Source organism: Amblyraja radiata, chromosome 8, assembly GCF_010909765.2.
Source record: "Amblyraja radiata isolate CabotCenter1 chromosome 8, sAmbRad1.1.pri, whole genome shotgun sequence".
Classification (NCBI taxonomy): domain Eukaryota; kingdom Metazoa; phylum Chordata; class Chondrichthyes; order Rajiformes; family Rajidae; genus Amblyraja; species Amblyraja radiata.
In genome coordinates this window covers 4,065,619-4,092,961 of record NC_045963.1, presented here as the reverse complement: position 1 = coordinate 4,092,961, position 27,343 = coordinate 4,065,619, and the positions used below count along the sequence as shown (strand labels likewise).

The 27,343-nt window shown below is 43.0% G+C and overlaps 1 protein-coding gene across 8 annotated transcripts in view; it reads right to left on the bottom strand.

Moving 5' to 3' along the window:
• The window catches only part of arid1b (AT-rich interaction domain 1B), a 492,096-nt gene that overhangs the window by 13,932 nt on the left and 450,821 nt on the right, over nucleotides 1–27,343 (bottom strand). For 5 of the 8 annotated variants that reach the window (XM_033025053.1, XM_033025055.1, XM_033025057.1 and 2 more), the window contains 5 exons: nucleotides 23,465–23,637; nucleotides 19,837–19,987; nucleotides 16,919–17,038; nucleotides 16,185–16,281; nucleotides 13,584–14,373 (listed from right to left, as the gene is read on the bottom strand). In XM_033025053.1, coding sequence (XP_032880944.1) covers nucleotides 13,584–14,373; nucleotides 16,185–16,281; nucleotides 16,919–17,038; nucleotides 19,837–19,987; nucleotides 23,465–23,637 — 1,331 coding nt within the window. The remainder of the gene's footprint in view (nucleotides 1–13,583; nucleotides 14,374–16,184; nucleotides 16,282–16,918; nucleotides 17,039–19,836; nucleotides 19,988–23,464; nucleotides 23,638–27,343) is intronic. The other 3 variants (XM_033025058.1, XM_033025054.1, XM_033025059.1) reach the window with 1 other exon arrangement.

Below are 27,343 nucleotides of genomic sequence, written 5' to 3'. Positions count from 1 at the left end.
AGGCCCTGGTTTGACTTGCTAAAATGAAACACCTCACACATTCCTCAGCCACTTGCCCTGCAATTTTCGATGACCAACTTCACCATCAACAACATGACCTAATTTAGTGTCGTCTGCTACCTACACATTTATGTGGAGGAGGGAGAATGCTAGAATTTATTATTGAGGATGTTGATACAGGATACTTTGAAAATAATAAAAGAGATTGGGCAGACTCAACATGGAGTTATGAAACTGAAATAGTGTTTGACAAATCTGCTGGTAATATTTTGTCTGTAACTGGCAGCGTAAATAAGGCAAACCAGTTGCCCTCCTGGACTTGGAGAAGGTGCAATGTAAGAGATAAGGGCCTGTCCCACTTTCACGACCTAATTCAGCCGAGTTTGCCCTTGACTTATACACGCAGCAATGTCGTCACGAGGTCGTAGGATATCGTGATGCTAGTCGTAGGTACTCGTGGCACCAAGTAGGTCGGGGCGTTTTTTCAACATGATGAAAAATGTCCACGAGTAAAAAAGGTCGTGAATTAGGTCGTGAAAGTGGGAAAGGCCCTTGGATTAAGTGCATAGTAATGGGGATAGGATACTGGTATGGATTGAGGATTAGTTCCAACAGGAAGAACACGAATAAATACCTCATTTTTGAATTGGGTGGCAGTATTTCTATGGGAATAACCGTTCACAATCTATATCAAATATTTGGATGATAAGATCTATTGCAATCTGCTAAAGTTTGCTGATGTTACAAAGCTAGGCGACAGTGGGGAGGACATTGAACATGTTAACTCACCAGGCAAATACAAGGCCATCCAGTTGGGTAGAATCAATGGAATGGCAGAATGTTTTTATGCAGTGAGAGATTGTGTGCAGAAAGTATTTGTGTGCAGAAGGACCTGTCTGCCCTGTACACCAATTACTGAATTACATGCAGGTACTTGTGATGAAAAAAGGAACTCGTTTGTTGGCCTTTATTCCAAGAACATTTGATTGAAGCGAGACTTCTCTAACGCTAATAAAGGCTAACACTGCTCCAGGAAAGATGATATTATGCTGTAAAGAATATAGAGACGATTTATGAGGATGTTGTCAGGACTTGATGGCCTGAGCTATAGGGAGAGGTTGGGAAGGCTCGGACTTGGAGCGCAGGAGGCTGAAGGGTGATCTTTTAGAGGTTTAGTTTAGTTTAGAGATACAGCGCGGAAACAGGCCCTTCGGCCCTCCGGGTCCGCGTCGACCAGCGTTTCCCGCATATTAACATTATCCGACACCCACTAGGGACAATTTTTACATTTGTCAAGCCAATTAACCTACAAACCAGTACGTCTTTGGAGTGTGGGAGGTAACTGAAGATCTCGGAGAAAACCCACGCAGGTCACGGGGAGAACGTGCAAACTCCGTACAGACAGCACCCGTAGTCAGGATGGAACCCGGGTCTCCGGTTCTGCATTTGCTGTGAGGCAGCAGTTTATCGCTGCGCCACCATGCATGAAAGAAATGAGAGGAATATATAGGGTGAATGGATGGAGCATATTGTCAGGTTAGGGGAATCATCAACTAGAGGGCACAGGTTTAAAGTGCGAGGGAAAAGATTTAAAGGGGATCCAACTTTTCTGATAAGTTCATAAGTGATGTGAATTAGTCGACTCCGCCATTCAATCATGGATGATCTCTCTTTCCCTCTTAAACCCATTCTCCTGCCCTCTCCCCATAACCCCCGACACCTATACTAATCAAGAATCTATCTATCTCTGCTGTAAAAATATCTATTAACTTGGCCTCCACAGCCTTTTGTATCAATGAATTCCACAGATTCACCACCCTCTGACTAAAGAAATTCCACCTCATCTCCTTCCTAAAGGAACGTCCTTTAATTCTGAGGCTGTGACCTCTGGTCCTAGACTCTCCCATTAGTGGAAACATCCTCTCCACATCCACTCTATCCAAGCCTTTCACTATTTGGAAAGTTTCAATGAGGTCCCCCCTCATTCTTCTAAACTCCAGCGAATACATGCCCAGTGCTGTCAAACGCTCATCACTGGGATGAGTTAACCCATTCATTCCTGGGATCATTGTCGTAAACCTCCTCTGGACCTTCTCCAGAGCCAGCACATCCTTCCGCACATATGGTTTTGGCTGGTATAATGGAAACATTTGGAAAGGAAAAATCTGGAGGGATATGGACCAAATGCTGATAAATGGGACGAGCTTAGATGGGGCACCTTAGTTGGCATGAATAATTTGGGTCGAAGGGCCCGTTTCCACGCAATATGATTTTACTACTTACAAAGACAGACTAATTGACCTTGAGTTCACTGTTTATACTCTCACCTTCCTTAAATACTGTGGTTACAGTTGCTACCTTCCATTCCAACAATAAACTTTGGAAAATGACACACAGCGCATCCACTATTGCCACAGTACCCTCTTCAAAAACATCTTCAATGCACCCCATCAGGTTCTGGGGATTTATTGCCTTTCTGATCTGCTGAAATTATTTGAGACAGCATATGAACCACAATTATATCTCAAAACATTCCTTGTGCAGATTTGGGATTTTCTGCTGTCTGGTACTGGGAAGAAGGTAGCCATCTCATTTTTCAGTCTGAAGTGCTCGATCAAAGGCATGTGCCTCATGGAGTGATACAGTGTGAAAACAGGCCCTTTGGCCCAAGTTGCCCACACTGGCCAACATGTCCCAACTACACCTGCCCTCGTTTGGTTCATATCCCTCCAAACCTGTCCTATCCATGTACTTGTCAAACATTGGGATGGTCCCAGCCTCAACTATCTCCTCTGGCAGCTTGTTCCATACACCCACCATCCTCTGTGTGAGAAAGTTACCCCTCAGATTCCTATGAAATCTTATCCCCTTCACCTTAAACCTATATCCTTCAGTTCTCGATTCACCTTCTCTGGGCAAGAGACTGAGAAACTGGCAGAATAAGAGTACATTTACACTACGCTGAAAGGTTTAATAGTGCATTGTAGAGCAGACTTTATATGTTATATTTTCAAGAAAGTTCAAAAACAACATCACGAGTAGGCCTTCCTCAAAAGAATATTAAAATACCAACTATAATTTATTTACTTTCATTAGACGACGATGGATCAACAGTTTGTCGGAGATAGATATCACAATGTGACTAATAGGAGTAATATAATCAATCTGAAGAAGGGTCCCAACCCGAAACGTCGCCCATCCATGTGCTCCTGAAATTTTATCTTTGTATGCCTCGTTGTCACCTTCCCCCGGCTAACCATGATCCATTCCACATTTCCCTTGATCTTCGTTCCCTTGTTCTCTCGTTTTCACACCTTACCCTTCCATATCTCTGTATCTTCCTCCCCCCTGACTCTCAGACTGAAGAAGGGTGTCGACCCGAAACGTCACACATCCCTTCTATCCAGAGATGCTACCTGTCCCACTGAATTACCCCAGCATTTTGTGTCTATCTCCTAAAATGCTGCCTGACCCGCTGAGCTATCCGTCACTCTTTTGTAAACCAGCACCTGCAATTCCTTGTTTCTACATAACAGTGATAGAAGTATGGGCTTGTCTGCTGATTGTAATCTACACTTTTCAATCTTCATTTCCTGCCCCTTTCCCAGTTTTCTCTCAATGCAGCATTTCACGCTTTTGAATACTTTGTAGCGGCACCTCGTGGTGGTTTGGGGAAGTTCGAACCCTCGTCATTGGTTGGCTCGATCACGTGACTGCGGGGGTTCGTTCGCGGGCTTTAGTGGATCATGTCGGGGTCACCACTATAGCGAGACCAGGCAGGTTGAGTTGTATAATTTTTATTGTCAAATAAAAACGGAAATGAAACTCGGTAACACGCGTGCCTGACTAGCTAACACGAGAAAAGCTCCTGTTGCTGGGAGGAGCGCTGTCGACTGACTGGAAAGCCCGCGAACGAACCCCCTCGGTCACATGATCGAGCCAACCAATGACCAGGGTTTGAACTTCCCCAAACCATCACTAGGTGCCGCTACAACTTTCTATTTACAATGCCGCATCAGGTCTTATGAGAAGAGGGAAGTGTGACAAAACGGCAGAGCTTTGATTAGATCTGTTGGGTGAATGGTGATGGACAAGAAACAAACGGTGGGGCAGCACTTGGCTGCAAAGAAGCACTTAGCATCATTCTTTATTCCCAGGTGACGTTGAAGATCTGGGTCTGTTTCGTCCTGAAATTACCAACATCACAGAAATCATGAGATTTAATTAATTCTACGTGATATCTAGAGGGACAAGATTCGTGGATAAGCTAAAATTTATGAGTGGATAGGGCGGGGGATGGGGGAAAAGGAGTGAATGAAATCAACGTTCAAATCCTGGGTTGTAAGCTGCCCAAGAGAAATAAAAGGTGCTGTTCCTCCAATTTGCCTTTTGGCCTCACACTGACAGTGGAGCAGGCCCGAGACAAAAATGTCCATTTTGGAATGGGAAGGGGAGTTAATTCATTGACCTGCTCTATTATAATACATTTGACATCAACACTACATTTGCACAGGTCCAAGAACCTGACTGCTGTTAGACAAAGCTCCCAGGTTTAATATATTTAGATGAACAGTCTGCAGACTTCAATTTGGATTTGTGCCATGATTAGAATAGAATAGTTTCTTTATTGTCATTGTAACATGAACCATGTAAAACAAACAATGGACAATCAGTTTGAAGAGAACCATAGACCAGGTTCCAGAATGTGAATGGAAGCAATCAGATGGGGAACTGATCTCTAAAGGGCGTCATTTGCGTGTCATTTACGCGACATAATTTACGCGTCACGATGCACGCAAGGTGTGCATTACGCGCGCATGGTGCGTGGTGACGTAGGCAGTGACGCGTGGTCGCGCTCGGCGCCCAAGGATTTTGGGATTCACAAAATCTTTGCACGCCACCTACGTGACACGCAAATGACGCCCAAATGGGACAGGCCCTTTATACTACAAACCTTGCAGCACCATCCACCTTTGACGCTGAGGATTCCAAATGCCCAGGGTCACTTTGTGCCAAAGCCACTCATTTACTACAACATTTCAACATTGGATACTTCCCAAATTGGAATTGTCAGATTTACTCCACTGGTCAATGTTCCTGATCAGTGAACTATGTGCTTGATAGTGCAGGGAACTAGAGAAGGTGTTCAAATCCCTTGAAGGCATCTGTGGGAATTAAATCTAACTAACTAAATAAATCTGAAGAAGGGTGTTGATCCAAAATGTCACTTATCCACGTCTTCCAGAGATGCTGTCTGACCCACCGAGTTGCAACACCTTGTGTCTTTTTTTTGGTAAAACAGCATCTGCAGTTTCTTCTATCTCTCTCTTAATTAAATATTAATTATAATATAAATATAATATCAAGCAGGGGGGGGGGGTTAGTGTGTGTGTGTGTGTGATGCTGCAGCAATCGGGGAACTATGTATAAACACTGCTGTAATTTCTACATGGTGAAACCAAAATGTATAAAAATGGCCTTTATTAAAATCTGACAAGGTGCACTTTAACCACATGTGATTTTTTTTCTATTACAAATCTCAAATTGTGGAGTACAGAGGCAAATAAATAAATGATGGGTCTTTGACACAAACATTATGGAGGGCACTGTAGGTCATAACTATTGCTGCCAATCACCACAGCCAAGGACACTACTTGCGGAGTTTTTCTGAATCTTAGGCCCAACCACGTTCAGCGGCTTTATTAAATGTCCCTTAATCATGAAGATCAGAAGTGAGGATGCTCACCAACTATCATAGAGAGTTCAGTTCCATTTGTCCTCAAATTTATGCTTAAAATGCAACAAGACCAAGACGTTCCTTCGCACAAGTAGGCACACCGTGTTTTTAACATCACCTCCTATGTTTTTTTGCACTCTCTGAGGTGCTGACTTGGAACCCATGCTAAGTCATTGGCGTGTGGCTTGAATCTATTACCTACAGACTCAAGGGTCCAGTTTGCTACTGTCACAAGCGATGGGAAAGGGCAGGAAAAATATACACAGAATTAAGGTATTAACTATATTGTAATATAAAAAAGGGAGATCTAACACAGAGAGAAATCTAAATTCTTTACAGATCTTAACAGAGAAACCCCGCCAACATTTTCACAAGAATTAAAGTTTTCGTGTCCTTACTAATACCAATTCATATCACAACACTAAATTGAATACCTGAACTGGAGGCTGGCTCATAGATGCACAAGCTTGGCTAATCGAAAGTTTGGTTTCATAGACCACAAAATAACATTCCCTTCTGCTCTTATCTGCATGTCTCCATTCAAATCTTATTAATATTTTCTTCTGATGTCTAGAGACAAAACAAAATCCAGAGAGCTTTGTCGGCAGGTGCTGTAGTTTTCAAATCCTTGAGGGTCTGCATCTCATTTTTACTGCAATAATTCCAGAAGTTATTGCAACATTAATTATTTTATATCGACACAACATGCTGGAGAGAAGGAATGGGTGACGTTTCGGTTCGAGAGCCTTCTTCAGACCCTGTGGCGTATATTTGTGATGTCTCTGAGCATCTCAGGGGGAGGGTGAGTAGCCAGAATAAGTTGCACATGTTGGCAAACATGACATGGGTAGGAAAAGGGACGAGGTGCTGCAGAATGAATATAGGAGTCAGGTAAAATGTTAAACAGCACAACCTCTTGGTAGAGATCTCCGGATTACTCCCACTGCCATGTGATATCAGGGCTGCCAACTCTCACGCTTTGTGAGCGTGAGACTCACGCCCTCAAGCAAACTCTCACGCCCTCACGCTCATCAGAAATTTCTCACGCTCAGTGGTGAGAAATTTTGTGATCAACGAAAATTTCAAAACTCGGATAAACTGCATGGTCCGCGGGTGTTGGAGAGCAGGGGCTGCGGGAGGGATGGGAGCAGAACCAGCGGCGGGAACAGATGCGGGGAGCCGGGACGGACGAGTGTTTGCCGGGGCCGGCGTGTCGCTCGCTGCAGCTCTGGCCATGGAGCACTCCGGACAGTGCATGTCCCGGGCGTCGGAGGCGTTGCGCAGCTGCCGCTGCCGCGAGAGTCTCTGTGCCGAAGGGACAGACTCTCAAAGGGAGGTGGAGAGAGAGAGAGAGGGGAAGGAGACAGGGAGACAGTGGGGAGAGAGAGAGGGGGGTGAGAGGAGAGAGAGGGGAGAGACAGGGGGGGAGTGAATGAGAGAGAGAAGAGGGAGAGGGGGGGGAGAGAGGGGAGAGAGAGTGAGGGGGGAGAAGGGGGGGGAAGTGGGAGAGGGGTGAGAGGGAAGAAAGAGGGAAGAGAGAGGGGGTGGAGAGAGAGGAGAGGGTAGGAGTGAATGGGAGGGAGAAGGGGAAGAGAGAGGGGTGGTAAAAGAGAGAGGGGGAAGAGGGGGAGAGGGGGAAAGAGAGAGATAGGGGAGCAAAGAAAAAGAGATAGTGACAGAGGAGAAAGAGAGGGGAGAGAGGGCAAGGGGAAGAGTGAGGTAAGAGGGAGAAATGGGGAAGAGAGGAGGAGAGAGGGGGGAAGAGAGAGAGGTGAGAGGAGAGACAGAGAGGGGAAAGAGAGAGGGGAGAGTGTGTGGAGAGGGAGGGAGAGGGGGGAGATAGAGAGGGAGGGAGAAAGAGGTTGGGGGGAAGTGAGGGGGAGAGAGAGGAGAGAGAGGGGGAGAGAGAAGAGGGGGATAGAGAGAAGAAAGAGAGGGGGAGAGAGAGAGTTAGGGGAAAGAGAGGGGAGAGAGAGGGAGAGGGGGAGAGAGAGAGGAGAGAGGGGACAAGAGAGAGGGGGAAGAGTAAGGTGGGAGGGAGAGAGGGGGGAAGAGAGGGGAGAGAGGGGGGAAGAGAGGGGGAGAAGAGAGGGAAGGGGAGAGAGGAGAGGGAGAAGGGGAGAGAGAGGGGTGAGAGGAGAGACAGAGAGGGAGAGAGGAGAGAGAGAGGGGAAAGAGAGGGGGAGGGGAGAGATAGAGGGGGAGAGAGAGAGGGGGGGGTTGAGAGGAGAGAGAGCGGAAGAGAGGGGGGAGAGAGAGAGAGTCTCTGTGTCGAATTTCGCCCAGGTGACCGGCATGGATCAGGCTGCGGCTCGGTGCATCCTGGAGGACAACCAGTGGCTGCTGGAAGTAAGTACCAAGCACTGGGTAGAAACGGTGGAAGGTTGTGGACTTCAAATGGGGGTGGTTGGAGAAAGCATCCTGCTTGCCTGCTAGATTTTCACTTACTGTAACTGCAGGAAAAATGTTCCCGATGTTGGGGGCGTTCGGAACCAGGGCTCACAGTTTAAGAATAAAGGGGGGGGGGGGCAGTTAGGATTGAGATGAGAGCAAACTTTCTTCATGCAGAGAGTTGTGAATCTGTGGAATTCTCTGCCACAGAAGGCAGTGCAGGCCAATTCACTGGATGTTTTCAAGAGAGAGTTACATTTAGTTATTGGGGCTAACGACATCAAGGGATATGGGGAAAAAACAGGAAAGAGGTACTGATTTTAGATGAATAGCCATGATCATATTGAATGGCGGTGCAGGCTCGAAGGGCCGAATGGCCTATTCCTGCACCTATTTTCTATGTTTCTATGCTTGAGTATATGGCAATAAAACTCGATCACTTGATTTTGAAGCATTCATGCATGGTGGAGGTATAATGTAGTCATAGAGTGATACAGTGTGAAAACAGGCCCTTCGGTGCAACTTGCCCACACCCGCCAACATGTCCCAGCTACGCTACCTGCTTTTGGTCCATACCTCCAAACCTGTCCTATCCATGTATCAGTCTAACTTTTTCTTAAATGTTGGGATGGTCCCTGCCTCAACTACCTCCTCTGGCAGCTTGTTCCATACACCCATCACCCTTTGTGTGGATAAAGTTACCCCTTAAAAAGTTATCTCTTAAAAATACTTCATACAAAAAACATTGAAATCATACTTCTACAGTGCACTAAAACATGATTTTAATACATCAAAAAGTTCCTACCCTTCTTCCACACCCTCTCCCCACTCGGTTGCTCCACTCCCTCACCGGGTACCCCCAAGGCCAGTGATCGCACAGCCTCCCCCCTTTCAAAAACGCTCCAATCCAATTTAAAGCATATATATTGCATTCAAGTGTACGTTATAAGACTCGCTACAGTATGCACCATATTGCACAATTTCAAGCTGAAAAATGCAAATGTTCCGTACCCTCCTCCCACCCCCCCCCCCCCCGGTCGCGATGCTCCCTCGGGCTTGGTCTCTCGCAAATTTCTCACTCCCAACTTTCACCCAATGTTGGCAGCCCTGTGATAGTGAGGAATGTGTGGCTGAAGAGTTGGTGCAGAGTGCAGGGATTAAGATTTTTGGACCATTGGATTTCTCGTGGGGCAGAGTGACCTGTACAAGAGGGATGCTTTGTACTTGAACTAGAGAGGGACCAATACCCTGGCAGGCAGGTTTGTTAGTGCCACTCGGGTGGCTATAAACTGGATTGGCGGGGAGGTGGGATCCAATGTGGGAGTGAGGCAGGCGAGAGGCTGTGTGTCGGTATGCAAGGTGATGATAAAACGTCAGTGGACAGGACAGGCAGGTGCTTGGGAGGAAGCGAGAAAGGACTACTGGATTGAATTTTCATTTATTTTAACACGAGAGGCCTGACAGGTAATAGACAATATGTGCAGGAGTAGGCCATTCGGCCCTTCGAGCCAGCACCGCCATTCAACGTGATCATGGTTGATCATCCACAATCAGTACCCCGTTCCTGCCTTCACCCCATATCCCCTGACTCTGCTATCTTTAAGAGCCCTATCTAGCTCTCTCTTGAAAGTATCCAGAGAACCGGCCTCCTGAGGCAGAGAATTCCACAGACTCACCACTCTCTGTGTGAAAAAGTGTTTCCTCGGCTCCGTTCTAAATGGCTTACCATTTATTCCTAAACTGTGGCCCATGGTTCTGGACTCCCCCAACATCGGGAACAAGTTCCCTGCCTCTAGCGTGTCCAAACCCTTAATAATCTTGTATGTTTCAATAAGATCTCCTCTCATCCTTCTAAACTCCATAGTGTACAAGCCCAGCCGCTCCATTCTCTCAACATATGACAGTCCCGCCATCCCGGGAATTAACCTTGTAAACCTACGCTGCACTCCCTCAATAGCATGAATGTCATTCCTCAAATTAGGGGACAAAACTGCACACAATACTCCAGATGTGGTCTCACTAGGGCCCTGTACAACTGCAGAAGGACCTCTTTGCTCCTATACTCAACTCCTCTTGTTATGAAGGCCAACATGCCATTCACTTTCTTCACTGCCTGCTGTGCCTGCATGCTTACTTTCATTGACTGATGTACAAGGACCCCCAGATCCCGTTGTACTTCCCCTTTTCCCAACTTGACACCATTTAGATAATAATCTGCCTTCCTGTTTTTGCTGCCAAAGTGGATAACCTCACATTTATCCACATTAAACTGTATCTGCCCACTCACCCAACCTGTCCAAGTCACCCTGCATTCTCATAGCATCCTCCTCACAGTTCACACTGCCACCCAGCTTTGTGCCATCTGCAAATTTGCTAATGTTACTTTGAATCTCTTCATCTAAATCATTGATGCATATTGTAAATAGCTGCGGTCCCAGCACCGAGCCTTGCGGTACCCCACTAGTCACTGCCTGCCATTCTGAAAGGGACCCGTTAATCCCTACTCTTTGTTTCCTGTCTGCCAACCAATTTTCTATCCATGTCAGCACTCTACCCCCAATACCATATGCCCTAATGTTGCCCACTAATCTCCTATATGGGACCTTATCAAATGCTTTCTGAAAGTCCAGGTACACTACATCCACTGGCTCTCCCTTGTCAATTTTCCTAGTTACATCCTCAAAAAAATCCAGAAGATTAGTCAAGCATGATTAGTCAAATTCCAGAAGGTTAATCAAGCAAGATTCGTAAATCCATGCTGACTCGGACAGATCCTGTTACTGCTATCCAAATGTGCCACTATTTCATCTTTTATGATTGACTCCAGCATCTTCCCCACCACCGATCTCAGGCTAACTGGACTTTGTTTTCTCCCTTCTGCATTTCTTAAAAAGTGGGATAACATTAGCTATTCTCCAATCCACAGGAGCTGATCGTGAATCTATAGAACATTGGAAAATGATCACCAATGCGTCCACGATTTCTAGATCCACTTCCTTAAGTACCCTGGAGACCTTAAGACCATCATGATTCCTTAAGAACATCAGGCCCTGGGAATTTATCAGCCTTCAGTCCCATCAGTCTACCCAATACCATTTTCTGCCTAATGTGGATTTCCTTCAGTTCCTCCGTCACCCCAGATCCTCTGGCCACTAGTACATCAGGAAGATTGTTTGTGTCCTCCTTAGTGAAGACGGATCCAATGCGAAGGGTAGTTCAAATGGTTATCAACCAGGAGATCCAGCAGGCTTTGGCTGACAGAGTACAGGATTCAGCTCATCACAGTTGCCCACATTTGGAAGATGCAGGATTTAAGAGGATGGAAACAGACACACATTTCTCGATTAGTGCAAGTGTCAGAGGTTATGGGGGGGAAGGCAGGAGAATGGGGTTAGGAAGGAGATATAGATCAGCCATGATTGTATGGTAGAGTAGACTTGATGGGCTGAATGGCCTAATTCTTCTCCTATTCCATATGACCTTATGAGGGCCTTTGAGAAATGTAAAGAATGAAAGTAACTCATTATTGCTATTAGAGGGGGGGAAAAAGGCCACAAAATGGCTTTGATGAGTTGGATTAAAGAGAATCCAAAGTTTTTAATACCTATTTTATAAACAAGGGGGTAAGCAGGGAGAAAGTGGGACTGCTCATGGATCAAGAGAGGAATTTGTGCTTGGAGTCTGGGGTTGTAGGAGTATTAAATGGGCACTGTATCTGTTTTCATCATGGAGAAGGAAATGAAGGACTGTGAGATAAGTGTGGAGGACAGTGAGATAAGTGTGGAGAACACTAATGTGCAGAGCGGTTTGATTAAGAAGGAGGAGGTGTTTGGGCTCTTGAAGAGCATTAATGTTGCAAAATCGCCAGAATCTAATGGGATAGTGAGAGAGGCAAGAGAGGACATTGCAAGAGCCTTGACGAAGATCTTTGCGTTTTCGCTCCAGGCAAAATCCCGCAGGAGTGGAGAGTGTTTAATGTTGTACCTTTATTTAAGAAGTGAAGGAGAGAGAATCCAGAGAATGATAGGCCGGTGAGCCGAAGTCAATACTTGGGAAGCTATTGGTGTGGGATAGGATTTGCTCCTATTTGGAGGGTAATGGATACATTAGGGAGAGTGAGCATGGCTTTCTACATGGCACGTCGATGTTTACTAACTTGTTTTGATTTTTTTTGTGCAAGTAATGAAGGTAATCGATGAGAGTTGGATGATGGATGTTGCCTACATGCATTTCAGTAAGGCATTTAATCAAGTCTCTCATGGTCTGCCGATGCACATAATTAACAGTGACTTGGTCTTATAGATTCAGAACTGGCTTACTGATGAGGACAACAAAGGTTTGTGGCTGGAGGTCTCTGACCAGCAGAGTTCTGTAGGAGTCTGTGCTACAACCGCTGCTGTTTGTGATATAGATGAATTGCTTGGACGTAAACATAGACGGGTTGGTTAGTAAGATTAAAAATGAGACCAAGATTGCTGGGGTGGCGGACTGTGAGAAAGGCGTTCAAGATATACCGCAGGATATAGACCAGCAACAGAAATGGGCGGAGAAATGGTAGGTGGAGTTTAATCTGAGCATGTGCAAGCTGTTGCAGTTTGGGAGGTCAAAGGTAAAGGGCAAATATACAATTAATGGCATGACCCTGAACACCTTTGATGTGCAGAGGGATCTTGGGGTCCAAGTTCAGAGCTTCCTGAATGTGGCAACAAAAGTGGATAGAATGGGAAAGAAGGCATATGCTATACATTGAGTATGAGAATCAGAATGACATGATGCAGCTATATTGGAGTTTAGTTATGCCACATTTGCAATCCTGCGTGCAGTCGCCCCATTACAAGAAGGATATGGAGACTTTGGAAAGGTTGCAGAGGATGTTTACCGGAATGTTGCCTGGATTAGAGGGTATTAGCTGCAGGGAGAAATTGGAAAGACTTGGATTGTTATCCCTGGAATGCTGGAGGTTGTAGGGAGACGTGATTGAGGTATATAAAATTATGAAAAGCATGGTAGGATTCCATTTCTCACAGATTAAAAAAAAGCAAATACTAGAGGGCGAGAATGGACAAGTTTAAAGGAGATGTGCGGGGCAAGTTTTTTTACTCAGAGGATGGTGGGTGTGTGGAATGGACTGCAGGATCGGTGGTGGAGGCAGATATGATAGTGGCATTTAAGAGGCTTTTGGATTGGCATATGGAGGGAGATGGATTATACTCAGGTACATAAGAGATGGTCTTGGCATTATGTTCAGCACAGATATTGTGGGTTGAAGGGCCTGTTCTTGTGCTCTGCTGTTCGATGTTCAGCATTTGAAACATCCCATGACCTTTCTTAAAATAAACTGTTGCATATTTTCTCACATGTGAATTTTTCAAAATTTCGAATTTAACACCTGTTAAGTTATTATCAAACACTACATCATGAACTCAAACTCGATTCAAATGTAAAAGGTTTTTACCAGTATCCTTTGAGGTAAGTTTTCGCCTTGCTTTTAAGAGCGGTTGTGATGCTTCCACTGAACCAGGAGGAAAGGTAATCTCGTGCCTTACAGAGGGAGGATGATGGTGTGAAACAGCAACCTGAGAGGCTTGAACCGGAGGCCCAACTTTCTGCATCTTCATGGACGACATGTAAGGAGATTTATTGGGGGACATTCTGTTTTCTAGAGACCGTTGAAATGGGGCTGGGCTGGGGGCCCTGGAAATGTGGTTTGGCATTGAAGGAGGAGTCTGGTAGGAGGACTGAGCCGGCCGTGTGATAGGAACCATGGAAGCTGAAGGCAAGTATGAAGGCTGCCGTTGGTTCATATGCGAAGGCCATTGGCCTTCATGATTCATTCTCTGATCAGGTAACATCATTTCTTCAGTGCGGTTCATCCCTGCATATGGCGATGCCTGTGGAGGCCCTCCAGGGCCTTGCCGGTTTGGATATTGATAAGGCATATCGTTCCTTGATTGCCACATCCCCTGCTGTGGCCCTTCAGTGGACGACACTTGCATCGGTCCGCCCATCATTTGTGGTGGCATCCCATGCTGTTGCATCGGACCTGGACCCTGCATTCTGTCTCTATTATACGTCAATGGGTACTGACTTTGCATGGATCTCCTGTCAGGTCCAGTATAAGCATTGCCATATTGATTGTACATTTCCTGCTGCTGGCTACCATATTGTACATTGTACATGTCACTTTCATGGCGCTTTGGTGGGGGACCATACATGCCCTCCATGGGCCGTTTGTAACTCTGCACCTTGAAACAAAGACAAAATAATAACAATACAACGTACTCTTTAGAGGCGAAACATCAAGAAATAAAGATTAAGAAATAAAGAAATAAAAGCAACGCTGGAAACAGCAAGGCATCCACATCTGCGGACAGTGAAACAGGATTAACATGCCATTCCGTTGACCTGTTATAGAAGGTTTTCAAAAGTAGAGAGAGCACCAGAGGGGAGTGGTAAAGAATGAAGGTGAACGGAGCAGAGAAGGAAGATTTTAGTGATAGAATGGGATGAGAGTGGAAGGTAAGAATGCTTGGTATAATAGAGCAAAGCACAGGAAGGAAGGTAAAGACCAAGTACAAAGATCCATTATTAATTTCAATGTTAAAATGATACTGTATTTTTAACATTATAATCGGGCTGTACACAAGCATGGTTGTTTGAGTACAGCTGGAAATGATAATCATGCAGCTTGAAGAGAATTCACCTACTTCGCAGGGAGCTGTGGCATCAAATGTTGTGACTAAGACATTGTCATGTTTAAATTTACTGATCAACATGACATCAATATATCTCAATTTCCAGACCAGGCTGTTTGACACTCTATCCCCGACTGCCATCAAAACTGGATAATCACAACATGTACTAAACGGGGATGTTCTGTGAATGACTGTGTGACTTCCAAATTAATGCTCAAAGCAAGAATGAATGAGAACGAAAGGCAAAGTTTCAATTCAAAACTATCATTATATAGAGAAAGCGAGATCAAGTCATCTAACTTTGAAACTGATTGCTGTAACCTTGGTCTGATGATCTAACAGGTGGAAATTTTCCTGTCGAATTCATTCACTGAATATGGGCTAATTTAGACTCCAGAACAGTGCAGCATTTTAAAAAACATGCTTGATTTTCTTGGAGTTAAATTCCCAAGAAGATCACAGTCATTCTGTCTGCAATGGACCTACCCTGGTACAGCATTTCAGTGGCTTTATAATGGAAGGCAGAAATTGTATTAAAATATAGAAGTTTGGAATCACTGTAACATAAGAACTGATGCTAAGTCAGTGTTTTTTAAAATATATCTGATATCGATAGTCAAAGCTACTAAGTCAATGTGGGGAAAGGCAAGTAGATGGAGTTGGGTCACAGTTTAATACAGAACTAAGAGAAAGATAGAAATGGTTCTAAGGGCCAAATTACATTCCCATGTTCCTTAAAAGGAAAATAATGGATTTGGTGAATGCAAAAAATGGTCATTTTATAGACAAGGTGTTTTTTTGACATCATTAAGGAAAAACAATTGTGTTGTCCAAGAACACTTGACGAGCCCCTGTCCCACTTTCCTGAGTTACTCACGAATTATCCCGAGTTTTCTCCTTGATTCAAACTCGGAGAATGTCCGTAGCGAGTCCTTAGGAGGCCGTAGGCGTCCATAGATATCTCATAGCGACTCGTAATGTCAGCTGTAGGTACTGGGGGCATCAGGTAAGTCGGGACGTTTTTTCAGCATGTTGAAAAATATAGCCCCGAGTACCTACGGCTGGCTATTACCGTAATTCTCCGAGTTTGAATCAAGGGGAAAACTCGGGAGAATTTGTGAGTAACTCGGGAAAGTGGGATGGGGCTTTAGTCAGGAGTATGTGTGTGAAGTGACATCTCTTTGCAAAGGAATATGAAAAAGTTTGACATTCCATGATAATGGATAGATTTATCAGAAAAACACTGCTCAATAAATGACGCCACTTGTCAATATTAAAAAAGAAAATTATCAATATTCCATTGGATATCATTGGAATATTTGTATAATGTTCATCAGTGCTAACTCTACAGATTGTCTTACCTGCTGCTGAGGGTACATTCCAGTTTGATGTGCTCCATATGGTGTTTGTCCTGAAGGGGGTCCTTGGCCTGGATATTGTTGCCCATAAAGATCATGCCTGCAGGAAAAATGTTTACACTATTGTGTATCTCTCAAGGTGAATAGAAAATACTGTTCTTTGCTGATCCAAACAAATAAATTGAATGCAAACCAAGTTCTCCGAGTTCTTCGGTTTCCTCCCACACTCCAAAGACGTACAAAGTGGCATGAATGTAAATTGTCCCAAGTGTGTGTCCAGAGTTGTGGACAACACGGGTGGCGCAGCGGTAGAGTTGCTGCCTTACAGCACCTGACTACGGGTGCTGTCTGTATGGAGTTTGTACGTTCTCCCCGTGACCAGTGTGGGCTTTCTCCGAGATCTTCGGTTTCCTCCCACACTCCAAAGACAAGGTTTGTAGATTAATTGGCTTGGTAAAAAAAAGTAACATTGTCCCAAGTGTGTGTAGGGTAGTGTTAATGTGCAGGGATTGCTGGTCGGTGCGGACTCAGTGGGCCGAAGGGCCTGCTTCCGTGCTATCTAAACTAAAAATTAACATCATAGTTAATCTAGTCTCTTGCTTGTTTTAGAAAATATCACTGATTTGAATGTTCCTACGTACTAAATTCTGGAGAGAAAAGTCAGAAGCAAGGAAAAAGATCTCAGGTGTTTAATAATATACTAACTTAACACTGAAACATAATTTGTTAAAAATTACCTTTGTTGTGCAGGGTAGCGGTTTGGCGAGTACATACTTGGGTCACTGTTGGAAGGGATCATGTTAGACTGGCCACCTGGAGGACCCATACTGCCTTCAGGACCCATTCCATGTTCAGACCTAGAATAAGAACACAGATTTAGTTTTTTCCAAAATATCCGTGGGGTATCATGCAGTGAAAATTACTGACCCAACTACAAAGTGCAAAGATACAGAAAACATTCTATGTGATTGCATATAATGCTTTATTCTCCTATAATACCAAACTCATGTTATAGATGTAATAGCAACTTTTCAATATTAAATAAGTAATTTTCCTTTTCATATTTAACCCCATTCCTTCCCTCTCTGGAGATCTTGCCCACATTCCCCATTATGGCCCTGTCCCACGGTACGAGTTCATTCAAGAGTTCTCCCGAGTTTGCCCTGATTCGAACTCGGAGATTAACGGTAATGACCACTCGTCGGTACTCGGGGCTCTCGTGGACATTTTTCAACATGTTGAAATATCTTCACGAGTCTTCACAAGCTTACCACGTTTCCCGAGTACCTGCCGTTAGCGTTACGCGCCGCTAAGAGACGTCCCGAGCTCTTGAATGAGTTCGTACAGTGGGACAGCCCCATTAGACACTCAAACAAGTCTAAATACTTTTTTCTTACTCATCAATACCTATAGTTAAATTTGGGCCGCAATCCTATCAAATCACAGAAGACTATACATTTTTCATGTATGTACAGTGCATTCAGAAAGTATTCAGACCCCTTCACTTTTTCCACATTTTGTTACGTTACAGCCTTATTCTAAAATGGATTAAATTCTTTTTTTTTTTATCATCAATCTACACACAATACCCCATAATTAAAAAAATGATAACAGGTGTTTAGAAATTTTTGCAAAGTAATTAAAAATAAATAACTGAAATATCACATTTACATAAGTATTCAGACCCTTTACTTAGTACTTTGTTGAGGCAACGATTACAGCCCCAAGTCTTCATGGGTATGACGCTACAAGCTTGGCACACCTGTATTTGGGTAATTTCTCCCATTCTTCTCTGCAGATCCTCTCAAGCTCTGTCAGGTTGGATGGGGAGCGTCGATGCACAGCTATTTTCAGGTCCCTCCAGAGATGTTCGATCGGGTTCAAGTCCGGGCTCTGGCTGGGACACTCAAGGACATTCACAGACTTGTCACGAAGCCACTCCTGCGTTGTCTTGGCTGTGTGCTTAGGGTCGTTGTCCTGTTGGAAGGTGAACCTCTGCCCCAGTCTGAGGTCCTGAACGCTCTGGAGCAGGTTTTCATCAAGGATCTCTCTGTACTTTGCTCCGTTCATCTTTCCCTTGATCCTGACTAGTCTCCCAGTTCCTGCCGCTGAAAAACATCCCCAAAGCATGATGCTGTCACCACCATGCTTCACCGTAGGTATGGTATTGGCCAGGTGATGAGCGGTGCCTGGTTTCCTCCAGATGTGACGCTTGGCATTCAGGCCAGAGTTCAATCTTGGTTTCATCAGAACAGAGAATCTTGTTTCTCATGGTCTGAGAGTCCTTTAGGTGCCTTCTGGCAAACTCCAAGCGGGCTGTCATGTGCCTTTTACTGAGGAGTGGCTTCCGTCTGGCCACTCTACCATAAAGGCCTGATTGGTGAAGTGCTGCAGATGTAGTTGTCCTTCTGGACGTTTCTCCCATCTCCACAGACGAACTCTGTTAGAGTGACCATCGGGTTCTTGGTCACCTCCCTGACCAAGGCCCTTCTCCCCCGATTGCTCAGTTTGGCCGGGCGGCCAGCTCTATGAAGACACCTGGTGGTTCCAAAGTTCTTCCATTTAAGAATGACAGAGGCCACTGTGCTCTTCTGGACCTGCAATGCTGCAGAAATTGTTTTATACCTTTCCCCAGATCTGTGCCTCGACACAATCCTGTCTCGTAGATCTACGGACAATTCCTTCGTCTTCATGGCTTGGTTTTTGCTCTGACATGCACTGTCAACTGTGGGACCTTATATAGACAAGTGTGTGTGTGCCTTTCCAAATCATGTCCAATCGATTTAATTTACCACTGGTGGACTCCAACCAAGTTGTAGAAACATCTCAAGGATAACCAATGGAAACAGGATGAACCGAAGCTTAATTTTGAGTGTCGTAGTAAAGGGTCTGAATACTTATGTAAATATGATATTTCAGTTATTTCTTTTTAATTACTTTGCAAAAAATTGTAGACACCTGTGTTTGCTTCTTCATTCCGGGGTATTGTGTGTAGATTGATGATAGAAACAAAAGAATTTAATCCATTTTAAAATAAGGCTGTAACGTAACAAAATGTGGAAAAAGTGAAGGGGTCTGAATACTTTCTGAATGGACAAGTCTGAAACTTAAACCCCCCCCCCCCCCAACATTTTAATGTTAGAAACAGGAAAGGAGTTGATAATCTGGCCCTTTATACACATCATTCAGTAATATCACAACTCCAGGACTGCACCCTGACAATCACCTTTAGAGATAGATCAGCCATGATTGAATAGAGGAGTAAACTTGATGGGCTGAATGGCCTAATTCTGCTCCTATCACATATGACCTTATAACTATATACAATGATAAAAGCATACTCGATTATAACAGACAATCAGCAATAATGAGGGTCCATTGTAATGAGGGTTTACAGTACTAACATCTGACCAACTGGTGGCATTGGTGGTAGGAGCACAAGAAATGCAGCCATTCAAGTTCCATTGCCTTCAGAACGAAGTGAACAATAAATGTTTGTCAGGACATCTGCATCCTGAGATGGAATTAAAATGATGTGTTAACAGAATGCTACCTCGAGGAACAAAAATAAAAGTGACCTGTTCCACACTCAACTCGATAAATGAAAACATTGTGATTTTTAATTTTTAAAAATCCATTGCAACGTCTTATTTACCTCCTGTCGTAGCCAGATCCATAAGCATACTGTTGTCGCTGGCCCATACTCATGTTGCCCATTGCTCCTGATGGTGAACGGTTGTACAGATCCTGCATCCCACTGTTAGGCATTACTCCAGGAGGCATAAAAGGGTCATTACATCCAGGCACTATGGTGAAATAAGTCACGTTATTTTAAAAATAGAGTTCATGTGGAAAAATACAAAATTGCAGTAATACAGAACGGTATTACTACAAATGACAGTAATAAAATCTTTCTTCATATTTCTCTCTGTACAACTCAAGTTTTAGATTTGAGACAGACAGAGAAGTTACCTCGTAAATCCTATAATGATGGGATTACTAAAACAACTTTAATATACGTCATTGTGATCTTGACATCAGCTCATATACTACTTCATCAGATAGCCCAGGTAAAGGTAATGATGCATTTAATTTGTGCAAAATTGCAAATTATGCAAGCACTGATGCAGTAAGATGAGATACAGTACAGTGCCTTCAATGGAAGTCCAAGGACAGAGTAACAGATGTACTCATGAAAATGCCTCCGATCAAAGAGCCACTGCAAAAACAAACAGCTCACCTATATAATGGACTTACGCACATCATTGTCATCTATTCCCTTCCTGAAGCTGGAATTTAGAATTTTATTAAATGACAATGCAATGTAATGTTTTAAAACTATTTCAGAAACTTAATTACATTAAGCTCATGTGTATGAGAAATCTAGGGATTTGCAATCAGATATATTTTGTGGAACTGATATATAATTGTGTCTATGTTATGGAAGCATGGCATTTATGTTATTGAACTAGCAATCCAGTGCCTGGACTTATGACCCAGAGCCATTAGTTCAACACCCATCCTGATCATAGCAAGACAATTTAAATTGTTCCAGATATATTTAGTTTAGTTTAGAGACACAGCACGGAAACAGGCCCTTCAGCCCACCGGGTCCGCACCCTGACACTAGCCTACACACACTAAGGACAATTTACATTTATACCGAGCCAATTAACCTCCAAAACCTGTACGTCTTTGGAGTGTGGGAGGAAACTGAAGATCTCGGAGAAAACCCATGCAGGTCACGGGGAGAACGTCCAAACTCCGTGCAGACAAGCACCCCCAGTCAGGATTGAACCCGAGTCTCTGGCGCTGTAAGTTAGTGGCTCTTCTGCTGCGCCACCATAGTTTAATTAATAAATCACATGTGCATTTAAATTGCTAATCAGGATACCGTTCATATAGGTTGAAGAAGATGGTGGATTTGTTAGATTTCTTTAGCTAGTTTATGATAATATTGGACTATTCTGATCATACTTCAGATGAATGGTATAGATATATTTTAAAAAAACAACCATCCACATCCCAACACATGCTACAAGGCATGTTCCTATATTCCTACAGCACCAAGCTTCCAATGTTACATAAGTAGACTACATGAAATAGTGTGAAGGAAATGGTGCACAGTTGGAGATTTTAAAAAAGTTAGATTAATTATTCACAAGTCCGGAGACTGGGCAAATCAAGAAATTCAAATAATAAATGTAGGGTGGATCTCGATTCAGATGGCTTGGTCTCTGGAACTCTTAAAGTCAGAGCAGTATTAAGCAAAACCAGAAGACGATGTCAAATGAAACTGGCATGTAATTAAGTTGGAGAATAACCAATGGCGGAGAAAGGAAATCTGAATGTAATTAATGACTTTTTGGTTTTAATTAAGCTCGCGCTTTGAATGCACAATGGAACAAGAAACAAGCATGCAGCCAGCAGATTATATTTGGCTGGTGACGAAGAGGTGAATAGTTGTCTCCAAGAAGAAGAATATTATCAACTTCACAAAGTATTCACCCTGGATTCTTCTTCGAATCTCTCGCACATTTAAACAATAAGATCAAGACGTCGAATAAATGCATCATCAATTGTTCACCAATCACTGTAGACTTTGCATGCAGATACTCCAGCGTAATCAGGATTACTTTGCACTAACAAAAGCAGAAGCAATTTAAATGTGGCCAACCATTCAATGTAAGCACTTATCAAACTGAATCAAACACAAGGCATTATTCACCTCGTGGACATTTGACTGAATGTACAAAAAGGACAAACTTTCTAAGTTGGTGAAACTGGCTTTATTGATAAGATGGCTGCACACCCTGCCATACAGAATAGGAGATCCCGCAATTGATTCTTAACCTGGGTTGATGGCCGATAAGTGCCATGAAATGAGGCAATAGAAAATGATACGATGAGCTAGGATAAAGGGAAGAAATCAGCTCTGAGTTCATTTATAATGTGCTGGAATGACTAAGTACATGACAGGATTTATTTGTGATGTCCCACACATGCATAAAGCATAAACATGCAATATATGTCACTATCTGCTTGAAGTGAATGCGCAATGTGGAATATCTGTAATGGTTGGTCACATTACCATAAGATTTTAGTGCTCATTTCACCTTCTGTCAGCACACACGATAGAAAAAAATATCAGAAGGCACCTCCTCATATCACAAAATTGAGAGATGTGGATGGTAAGGCAATCCCATGCTGGTATCGTATGATTGTTTCACAAAGCCAGGCAACATCTTTCAAAATTAAGTAACAGAGTTTAAATGCTTAAAGGAATTTCCAAATAAGGTAACATATCTTAGATTTTGATGTGTAGGAAGGAACTGCAGATGCTGGTTTAAACCGAAGATGGACACAAAAAGCTGGAGTAACTCAGCGGGTCAGACAACATATCATGAGAAAAGGAATAAGCGACGTTTCGGACTTCAGTCTGAAGAAGGGTCTCGACTTGAAACGTCACTGATTTCTTTTCGCCAGAGATGCTGTCTGACCTGCTGAGTTACTCCAGCTTTTTGTGTCTATCTTAGATTTTGATGTTCAATTCTGATGGGATTTAACTGCAGTTTCTTAAATAGATTCTATGTTCATGTTTTATAAATATATATGTACATTCCTAGTTTTCAGCTGGTCAGAGTAAGATAAATATATTTCTGGTGTGCCGCAAGATTTCCCTAATCATAATGTATTCAATTGAAATATATTCATTTCGATATATTTAGGTTGTTCATTCAATCCTTTCTGCATATTTTTATGTAATATGTAGGAAGGAACTGTAGATGCTGGTTTAAACCAAAGATAGATACAAAAAGCTGGAGTAACTCAGCAGGCAAGCAGCATATCTGGAGAAAAGGAATAGGTGACGTTTCGGGTCGAAACCCTTCTTCAGACTGAGAGTCAGGGGAAAGGGTAACGAGAGATATAGACGATGATATAGAGAGATGTAGACTAATGAATGAAAGATATGCAAAAAGGCAACAATGTTAAAGGAAACGGGCCATTGTTAGTTGTGAGCTGGGTGAAAACGATTTATAGACAATGAGACTCAACAAGATGACTGGTTCGACGACTGTGGTGGGGGAGGGATGCAGAGAGAAGGGATGCAGGAAAACAGTCTGGAGAAGGGCCTCGGCCTGAAACGTCACCTATTCCTTTTCTCCACCCGCTGAGTTACTCCAGCTTTCAATGTCTATCTTCTTATGTAATAGCTGCCATAGTGCTATTTCCCGTCTTGACTGGAGTTTTAAAGTTGGAGAATTAAAAGAAGTATTTTCTACCTTTCCTCATACCACCAAAGGGATCCTTATTGGGTTCATATGACATTCGATTCATCATTTCAGGCATATTCATGCCTGGTTGGTATGGTGTATTCGGTGTCATGGAGCCCCATTTCTGAAATGCTGGGTCACTAACATCCGAGAAGGGATCCTGCACGCTGATTGCATTATTCCTGTTCAGGTTAAAAATAGAGACACTGATGCTCAGAAACTGATAGAGAGCAATAAATTCAAAAAACAAATTAAATTAGAATAGAAACTGTTTCTATGGTCAATATTATCACATAAAGCTACGACTGTACTTTATTTTGCAGCCCACCGCATGAAGGATGCAATGATCGTTGATGAGGTGGACCAGAGATTTACCAGACTGAGATGGCGACCAGTGGGGTTATGTTATAATGGCCCTGTCCCACGGTACGAGTTCATTCCAAGAGCTCTCCCGAGTCGAACTCGGAGATTTATGGTAATGGCCACTCGTCGGTACTCGGGGCTCTCGTGGACATTTTTCAACATGTTGAAAAATCTTCACGAGTCTTCCCGAGCTTACCTGCCGTTAGCGAGTCTTCCCGAGTACCTGCCATTAGCGTTACGAGCTGCTAAGAGACGTCCCCGAGCTCCGACGTACCCGCTACGTTCATTCTCCGTGCTTACCATGAGTTTGATTTTTTTTAAACTCGGGAGAGCTCTTGGAATGAACTCGTACCGTGGGACAGGGCTGTTAGGAGGCATTTCATATTTTCTTCAGGGTAGAAGATTGAAAGACAGTGTACTTTGTGCTAAAAGCTGGTCAAAAGAATCTATATGCTACCGGAGATAAAGAAACTATTTCAGTTCCAGAGCAAATGATTATGACTTTAAAATTGCAGGTAGTTTGTTCAATAACAATTTCAGTTTGTGCATCTTTGCACCAAGATTAGTAGTGGAAGTCTGGAATTATGTACTCAGAATTCACTGAGGTTAATTGAACACTTCTAAACAGTTAGGGTTGTGTTAGGCAAGAGTATTATGGAATTCACACACAGATAAACATGGTTAAGATACAAATCAGCCAAAATCTAATTAAATTGTGAAATAAGCTCAAAGGGCTGGATGACAAACTGCTGTACCTATTTTTCCAATGTTCTAACAGTGAATGAAAAATCAGTCCTCCGCTTCAGGATATTGAACTCCTCATATCTTCAGTAGGCTCTCAAATATTAGCTGATGGTACCTGCTGCTCAAGTTTAATTTGTTCATTTATATTGCTTTTGGCAATTTATATTAGATCACCAGTGGAAGGGTCACATGGTTAATGTCTCTCCTAGCTCGATTGGCACGAAACAGAGATGGCAATGTGTAAAACTGCTGAACTCTAGTTTTCCTGCTAATGTTTTGTGTTGTCCATTACTCAACACCCCTGAATGAGAGGGAGTACAGCACTCTGGATACTCGAGCCATTCAGTTGACTCAATCCATACAAGTAGTATCATAATAAAAGGGAAAAAATTGCAACATGTTGCATCTTTGTCAGTGATTCACAGAACTTTGCCATCATTGTTGTACTGGGCAATGTCTTGAACTGACCTGACCTAATATTAGGCCTATTGCCACTTGAAGCTTGTTAGCATCAGTTAATAATGCCAATAGCAATTAAATAATTATGACAGTCTTACTTCTAAATGAAGAGAGACTGCTGTGAGCTTAATTTACTTCCATGTATAAAGGGATCCGGTGATCCCAAACAATAAGAGGGTAAAAAATAACTGAACCAACAATAATGTTCAAATTAGTACCATGAGAGCAACACGTTACAGAACGTAATGGTAGCATTTCAAAGGGAGCTGGCTGTGGATGTTAATTGGTCATGACATGCTCACGTTTGTCTTGGACCACTACTCATCATTATATTAAGGAAATATTTCCCAAATAAGATGCATGTATGTTAAAATTTGCTTTGATTTAATGTGTGTTATATTTGCCGAGCTGTCTTGCAGCCATTAGTGAAGCAGCCATCTTAATCCTCAACGTGCTGAATAACCTTTACACATTTTATAGACAGGTGTGTAACTTTTTTTAAATAACCTTCATAATATTATTTTCTGTAGTCCAATATTTAGGCTTAGATAATTCCAGAAACTATTGCATTACACGTAATCTTTGGCATGCCAGGTTTTCTTCATATATAGCTCAATTCTTTTATTTAGTTGTAATGAAGGTGAATGCTCTGCCTTCATGGGTCGGGGTAATAAGTATAAGAGTTAGGAAGTCATGATGCAACTTTACTGGACTTTGGTTAGGCCGGATTTGGAATATTGTGGGCAGTTTTGGTCGCACCAATCGTGGAATGTAGTGGAGGCTTCGAAATGGATGCAGAGGAGGTTTACCAGAAATCTCCCTGGATTAGGGGTATTAATTATAAGATCAGGTTGGACTAATTTGAATTGTTTTCTCCGGTGTGTCGGAGGCTGAGGGGCAGGATACACACACACCTGACGGAAGTATATAAAATTATCTATACTTTTATATGGTAGACATTCAGAACCTTTTTCCCAGGATGGAAAGTTAAAAGGGGCAAAGTTTAGAGATGTGAGGGGAATTTATTTTACACAGAGAGTGGTGTGTGCGTACAACGTGTTGACAGGGGTGGTGGTGGAGGTAGATACGATATTGGCGTTGAAGAGGCTTTTAGATGGGCACATGAATGTGCAGGAAATGGAGGGTTATGGATCATGGGCAGGCAGATGAAATCACTTTATTTTGGCATCATGTTTGGCACCATAATTGTGTGCCAAAGGGCATGATCCTGTGCTGTGTGCCTCTATGTGCTATGCAATATTAATTACGATATGATAAATTGACATTGTCAATTTAAATAATAAATATCCACACAACAATCTGTAATGAAAAATTAACAAGCGGTACTAGCAGTCAGATAATTTGTAATATATAGATTGTTTATGGAATGAATCATGTAGGATTAATCTTTAAACATCTCCAGATTCAGGGCACTCAAGCTTTCATATTTTGCCATGTAAGCAATATTTAATTTTAAAACATAATTATCGTTCTTTATTCTCTTCTCTCTCTCTATATCCCTCTTTTTTCAAACTGACATGATGACACAGCAACAAAACTGTATGTGTGCAACAATAAGTCTCATGATATCCCTTTTTTAAGTTCAAGAAGGAACTGCAGATGCTGGAAAAATCGAAGGTAGACAAAAGTGCTGGAGAAACTCAGCAGGTGCGGCAGCATCTGTGGAGCGAAGGAAATAGGCAACGTTTCGGGATGAAACGTTGCCTATTTCCTTCGCTCCATAGATGCTGCTGCACCCGCTGAGTTTCTCCAGCACTTTTGTCTACCTTCCCTTTTTTAAGTGATAACTTGAAGTGACCAAGTCCATGTTAGTGCATTTGTAATTGGGATTATGAATCCTTAAAGCACAGAAAAGAGCATTTGGCCAATTTAGTTGGTACAGCTAATCGATAGTTCTCACTCTCCTTCTCTATCCTCTCAATTCCAGTTCTTTTGAAAAAGATTTTCTGACGGGTTCCAGAAACCCTTTCAGGCTGAGCAAGGCTGATCGCAACAACCTGTGACGCTATAAATTTTCATTATTGACTCACTCCAGAATCTAAGTCTTAGATTTTGCACTAAGGCTCTTTTCAGCCCTTTATACTCCAATGAAGATAATCCTTTGTACTACAAGCCTAACTATTATTGCCAACCCTGATGCCACCCCAGTGAATCTCCTTTGTACTTTCGCTATTCTAACAACAACTTTTAATTGTTTGCCCACTTCCAGTAAACCTTACTGCAAGAAATAATATTTATTTTCATGACATTAACACTGTAAATTGGTGGTGCAGCCTATCTGCGACATTCTAAAGATCCGCA